This window comes from Arachis hypogaea, chromosome 16 (genome assembly GCF_003086295.3).
Source record: "Arachis hypogaea cultivar Tifrunner chromosome 16, arahy.Tifrunner.gnm2.J5K5, whole genome shotgun sequence".
In the NCBI taxonomy this organism is placed as follows: domain Eukaryota; kingdom Viridiplantae; phylum Streptophyta; class Magnoliopsida; order Fabales; family Fabaceae; genus Arachis; species Arachis hypogaea.
In genome coordinates, this window is record NC_092051.1 from 96,377,531 (window position 1) to 96,384,145 (window position 6,615).

The 6,615-nt window shown below is 29.7% G+C and overlaps 1 protein-coding gene across 4 annotated transcripts; it reads left to right on the plus strand.

The window, feature by feature from the left end:
• The first annotated feature begins 466 nt into the window (after positions 1 to 466).
• LOC112754502 (probable purple acid phosphatase 20) lies at positions 467 to 5,020 on the plus strand. Of its 4 annotated transcripts, none has more exons than XM_029294153.2 (6): positions 467 to 607; positions 794 to 953; positions 3,414 to 3,711; positions 3,795 to 4,372; positions 4,474 to 4,562; positions 4,723 to 5,020. In XM_029294153.2, the coding sequence occupies exons 2-6, from the start codon at positions 798 to 800 to the stop codon at positions 4,907 to 4,909; spliced, it is 1,308 nt and encodes a 435-aa protein (XP_029149986.1). In that variant the 5' UTR covers positions 467 to 607; positions 794 to 797; the 3' UTR covers positions 4,910 to 5,020. The 4 variants fall into 4 exon arrangements, with proteins under 4 accessions (XP_029149986.1, XP_029149985.1, XP_025657944.1 ...); XM_029294152.2 differs by having other exon boundaries at positions 473 to 607; positions 774 to 953; XM_025802159.3 differs by having other exon boundaries at positions 607 to 667; positions 774 to 953.
• The last annotated feature ends 1,595 nt before the right edge of the window (positions 5,021 to 6,615 follow it).

Below are 6,615 nucleotides of genomic sequence, written 5' to 3' on the forward strand. Positions count from 1 at the left end.
GAAGAGAGTTTATTAATTTTGAAAAAAATATTTCATCTCAATTTTAATGCATGAGAGAGTGCCATGTGACATATTTTAGTTGTTAAATAAGTAATATAATATAGTTATATTTTAATTTTAATTTTAATTTTAATATTTTAATTTAATTTTTGTTGTAATTAGAGAATGTTATGTTGTATATTTTAATTGTTAAATTTATAATTAGTTTTTAAAAATTAATAATATTATATAAGAGAGATAAAATGAATGAATGAATGAGATAAAATAAAAAAGAGAAGAGATAACTTTTTATTTTAAAAAAAATAATTTTAATTATAAAAAATGATATAGAAGATATTTTAATTATAAAATTAATAATATATAATAAATAGAATAGATCCAACCAATCGTTTAATATAGATATATTAACAGAGACCATATATATGCTGAGAATATCCTTTTAATTTCATGAACCGGGGTAAGCCAAAAGACACATCCACGTTGAAGGGTTGACACTCGACACATAATTGAATAGTTTCCTCGTATGAAAACAGAGACACCAAACATTAATTAAATTCTGAAAATAATTATTATATTTTTCATTGTACAGCTATATATATTGGACAAGGTAAAATATTTTAGGCATCATCATCATCATCATCATATATATAATTTGTTTTTGCGCTGTGTACGTGACACCGTCCTTAGTTTTGTTCTTCCTTAATAAATAACAATTACACCCACCACTTCTCATATCAACAGTAGTTTATATATATCTATCTGATCTGTTGCAGTTACTCATCAATAATTTCAGTAAGATGGGGATGGTGATGCAAATGCGTCTCTTGCAGATGGTGGTGTTATTCATCGGAGTATTTGAATTAAACGGCGTCGTTTGTTCTTACACTAGGCCTCCTGTTCGTAAAACCATCTTTGTTCCTCATGACGATGATGATTCCAACTCACCAGAACAGGTAATAAACTCTAATCTATCTCACTACTCAAGTTTTAATTAATAAATTAAATTAATTTTGTGTATGTGCAAACATACATACATACAAGTGTGTAACTTTGAATATTGTTATTGCTTGCATTTTGGTCATGAATTTAATGAAATAAAAATTTTATTTTTTGGATCTGTCGCGATAAATATATGTATGGATGAATGGCAGCATCATCATCTTCATTAATTGCTACTATTCTGTCGGTGTAGATCGTAGTTTCATAAAATTTCCCGATTAACGGTGTGTATGTAAGTATAGTTAGGTGAAGAAGACAATCAAATGATGATGATGATGCGGTTATCAATTTGGTTGGGGAAGTCGTGGGGAGTGGTGAATTGTGACTTGTGGGTGATGGATTGTTGCACCCAAATACCGAATAATGTGTACGCTGTCACATTATGAAAATAATAAAAATCATTGTTATTATCTGCCTAATTTTGTACCGTTTTCAAGAGTAGATATCATATCATATATAATAGAAATGGGAAAGAAATCCTAAAATATAATGGATGTTACTGCTATACTTTATTGGCTTGACGCATCTATCTTATATAATAATTACAAATGTCCTAATGGAATTTTTATGGATACTAAAGATAGAATCAATTTTTTAGGACGCCATTTTGTTTTTAATTAAATATCTATAACGTATAATTTTATTTTTTTAATTAAAATTTTTTTACTCTTTTTTATTAAAATAAGTTACGTTTACTTGAAATTACATATATGCATATTAACGATATAATTTTTTGGTTACTTCAAATAAAATAATAATAATAATAATAATAATAATAATAAAATAATTATTATTATTATTATAAAAATATATTTTATTAACGTAATATTAATTTCATTTTTTAACATTTATCATTAATTATGAAAGATAAAATTATATAATTTTGTAGCAATTAAAATATTTTTTATCATATTGTATAATATTAAAAACAATTGTATTTATTATATTAATAAAATACATATTTTATATTATTATTTGAGAAAACAAAAAATAATATATATTATCTCGAAGCATATTTATTAAAAATAAGTCAAAACATAGCTTATTTTTATTTTCTAGTGAAAAGATTTTAATAAAAAAGCTGTCATTAAACATTTCTTGGTATCATTTCCTCAATTGATTATTGTTCTGTGAGGACAATTTATCAACACAAACCATTGTTGTATACGGAGTGGATCACATAACCGCAGTTTTAGTTTACGGATTTTAATACCATTTTTGTATTTGATGCATGCAACACGGAGAGAAAAAATAACGAAGAGGTGAGGAGTTACTTTCATAGATAGATATTTTTTTTATGAGAATCTGTTCTTTTATGTTTATTAATTTTTAAAATAAATTTATACACTATTTTTCGTCTTTTTCACATAGAAATCTCTCTATTACAGAAGGAAAAAACTCAGATGCAGTCGATTTCACGTAAAGTTGATACCTGAGAGCCGTTAAATGATTTGACTGATTTGACTAAATTTTCATCTAACAGTTTTCAGATATCAACTTCACGTTTACCTTTATAGAATTATTCTTTGTATTTTTATTTGTTTTTCGCTGGAGCTCTCCTCAAGTTTTTGGTTCGTTTTCTATTGCTGTTTAAAGATTTATGTTATTAAAATTTAATTTTAAGACATTTCTATAAAGAAAATTGAGATTGTTATCTAATTATATATTTATTTGTTTAAAGATCATTTGAATAGTAGGTAAAAAAGATAAATATATTTTAAGAGTAAACTATTCTTTTTAACCTTGAAACTTTAAAACACTAATAATATTAACTACGAATGAATAAAATTAATTATGTAAAAGATGATTTTTATGTGATAAAAGTATCTAAAAGTTAATTTTATTCATTTGAATTTGTCAAATACTCTAAACCTTTTCGTCTTTTAAAAATACAAAATTAGTTTTGTTTATTTATGAGTATATTTTTCAATATTAAAATTTTATAGATAAAAATAGTAGTTTATTTTTTAAAAAATTAACTGATATTAATTAAAAAATTACTCTCTTGTTAAAAGAATACATAACTTATACAAAATATATTTTATAGCCTTGTAGCTAATGTTCCTTTTATTATTATTATCAACCCCGTTACGTTACTAATAGTATTTTGCCAACTTTTTCCAACTTTTATTTATAACTGTATGAAAGTGTCTTTGTGGATGTGTCTAATAAAAATATCTTTTTTATGATTGTGTTTAATAAAAATGTCTTTATAAATATATTTTTTAAATGTGTATCTTTATATATGTATTTAAAATATAATAATTAATTATTATTAGTAATAAGTTGGCAGATAATATATTGGTACCCTATACTTTTCCTATTATTATTATTATTATTATTATTATTATTGTGCATACAATTTCCAATGTTTATCGTTGTTCCCTAATTAGTAAGTTTGGTGGGCGTTAAAGGTACATATATCTCAAGTGGGCCAAGATAAGATGAGAATATCATGGATCACAAGCAACTCAGGCCCAGCAAAAGTTGAATTCGGCCCATCTCCTTCTTCTACAAGCGCATTCTCTGAAACTGGTTCTACCTCGTCATATCATTATACCTTGTATGAATCTGGAGAAATTCATGACGTGGTAATTGGGCCACTGAAGCCCAACAGTGTCTACTACTACCGTTTGGGTGATCCACCTTCTAGCCGAACCTACCAGCTCAAGACTCCACCCTCTCAATTTCCCATCAAGTTTGCAGTTGCTGGTAAGTCATTTTTAGGTGTTCTCAAAATAAATACTCTTTTTACAACTACTAGATATAGATACGATACATGTTTATCTGTTTAGGTGATCTTGGACAAACAGAATGGACAAAGTCAACGTTAGAGCATATAGAAAAGTCAAATTACGATATGCTACTACTAGCAGGTGACCTAGCCTACGCAGATATGGTACAAGAGCTATGGGACTCGTACGGTCGGCTGGTTGAGCCCTTAGCGAGCCAGCGTCCATGGATGGTGACGCAAGGGAACCATGAGATTGAGAAGATTCCCATCATCCATAGCGAGCCCTTCACAGCCTTCAATGCCAGGTGGCGAATGCCCTACGAGGAGAGCGCTTCTGACTCCAACCTCTACTACTCCTTCGACGTGGCCGGTGGTGTCCACGTCATCATGTTGGGTTCCTATACTGATTTTGAGGCTGGCTCTTCGCAGTACCAATGGCTTCAGGGGGACTTGAAGAAGGTCGATAGGTCCAAGACTCCTTGGGTGGTGGTGTTGATCCACGCGCCGTGGTATAACTCCAACCAAGCTCATCAGGGTGAGAAGGAATCCGTCAACATGAAAGCGGCTCTCGAAGGTTTGCTCTACCAAGCTCGTGTTGATCTTGTTTTTGCTGGACATGTTCATGCTTATGAGCGCTTTGTGAGTATTTTAATCTTATTATATTCTTCGTACTCAAGGCTTTATTGTGATTTAACGTCTAGAATTTAAAATGAAATGACTTTTTTGTTTTATATTTTCAGACGAGAGTTTATAAAGACAAAGCTGACAACTGTGGTCCAGTGCATATAACAATTGGTGATGGTGGAAACCGTGAAGGCCTTGCTACCAAGTAAATACAATTTTGACTTCTTTTCTTTTCCGCCTATTAACAATATGGATTTTTGAAACTCAAGATTCACTTCTAAATCTAAGCCAGCAAGCACAATAATAATTGATCATGACTTTGGGTATTTATTATAATAAATTGTCTCTGATTTTTATGTTGACAGCTACATAGATCCGAAGCCAGACATATCGATATTCAGGGAGGCTAGCTTTGGGCATGGAATATTGGAGGTATTTAATGCATCACATGCACTTTGGAGTTGGCATAGGAATGATAATGACGAAGCTACTGCTAGTGACTCTGCTTGGTTAACAACCCTCTCGTCTAATCCTGCTTGTAAATTATCCTAGTTAGGAAAAGTGTTCCTAGCTAATATATCCATTTCTCGATTATTGCAATTTATTAAAAAGAATACTGTTGATATATTCGTCAGCTGATGCCATGACCAAAATTTAGAATTATCTGTCACTAATTTTTTAACCTTTCAAATTGATCTAATTTGAATTGAGTAAATTTAAAAGGTTAAAAAATTATTGTAACGTTATTTCCTTTATTAATATACTTACAAGGCTCATAATTTAAAATCTAAACAAGGACAAAAATTACAGAGTAGCTGAGGGAGCAATTATTCTGGAATATTACCTGAAATCAAAAAGGTGAAAATGGTCCTTAATATTGCGATCTGAATGTTTCTCAAAGTGCTCCAGTCCACTCTTTGAACGGTGGTAGGAATACTTGTAAAAAATTTTAATGATATTTAAATTAGTAAAAACTTTAAACATAATGAATAAAGTTGGGCGAAAAATATTTAAAATATTAGGATATTTATAAGGTAGACTAATGATTTAGTCATACAGTAAACCTTTTATGCTGGTAATGGACAATTATTTTTTCACTACAAAAAAAAAATTATGCAATGTAGAGTTGGTTATCACTTTCGTGATAATAATTGAACTAAGAAAACAATTTTTTTAAATTTTGGTCAGCATATAATCAGCAAAAAAAAAGTGAGTTATTGAGTAAAATCTCACACCAATCTTACACCATTAAAATCAACATTGATAACTATTTGATAGTTACAAATCACAAAAATTACTAATTCCTAATACTCCTCTTCAACTAATATAGGAGTCCTTAATTTACTCTCTACATCGAGTCGAGTTAGAAGTAATAGAACCTGAGTTTTTGCTATTTGACCTGTTTAGTCGAGTCAAGCAAGTCCAATCCAATTAGAAACATTGGTTGAACGAAATGTATTTATCAGACTTATATCTATGTGTTATAAAAAAGTCTAGTTAACATGTGTTTTTAGGACACAAATTAAAATTATTAATTAAAAAATTATAAAAAAATATATAAAATTTAATTTTAATATATTTTCTGTACGTGTAATTATTAAAATAAAAATTTTAGTTAATAATCTTAATACTTGCCTTTATTAAAAGACATAATAGCTAAATTTATGAATTTTTTAGTTAAATTAAATAAATATAGTATTTACAAAAATAAATAAACGGTGAGGTAATTACAAAAATGTATTATTGGTCACATCTCGGACATTAAGAGAAATTTTTAAAAATGGACATATCTCAAATGCACAGACTCCGTTCTGTGATAGAGTAATTGCGAGTCACATTTTAGGTGTAATCGGTATATGAACAAACGCTGATATCGAACACTGGGTATTTGATATGCCGTTTTGTGAAAGGGATCTCAGCATCCAAAATAAACGCAATTGTTTTGGATGGGGGTTCAGCATCCGAGATAAGCACGATTGCGTATATAAGTCACAAGTCACAGCATCCGGGAATAACGTGCATTATTACAACCCTTTTTTCTATTTTTGTGAGTTTCTAGACGTGTGAATTCGAGTTCTTTCAAAAAAATGGCCTCCCGACAATATGTTCACGAAGGAGAAACCTACCAACACCGCTGCTGGGAGTCTCCGGCACATACTCATCTTCGGACGCTGTATCGCTTGACGATCTGGACCCGGTAACATAAGTTGAATCGCCCTCACTATCGTCTTCGTCGACACTATCATGAGGTTGGGTAT

Bases quoted from the DNA above. Each gene is read 5' to 3' on its own strand.
- LOC112754502 (XM_029294153.2), top strand. From the start codon at position 798: ATGGGGATGGTGATGCAAATGCGTCTCTTGCAGATGGTGGTGTTATTC. The intron at 3,712-3,794 runs GTAAGTCATTTT...TTATCTGTTTAG, and splicing joins CATCAAGTTTGCAGTTGCTG to GTGATCTTGGACAAACAGAA. The intron at 4,563-4,722 runs GTAAATACAATT...TTATGTTGACAG, and splicing joins CGTGAAGGCCTTGCTACCAA to CTACATAGATCCGAAGCCAG.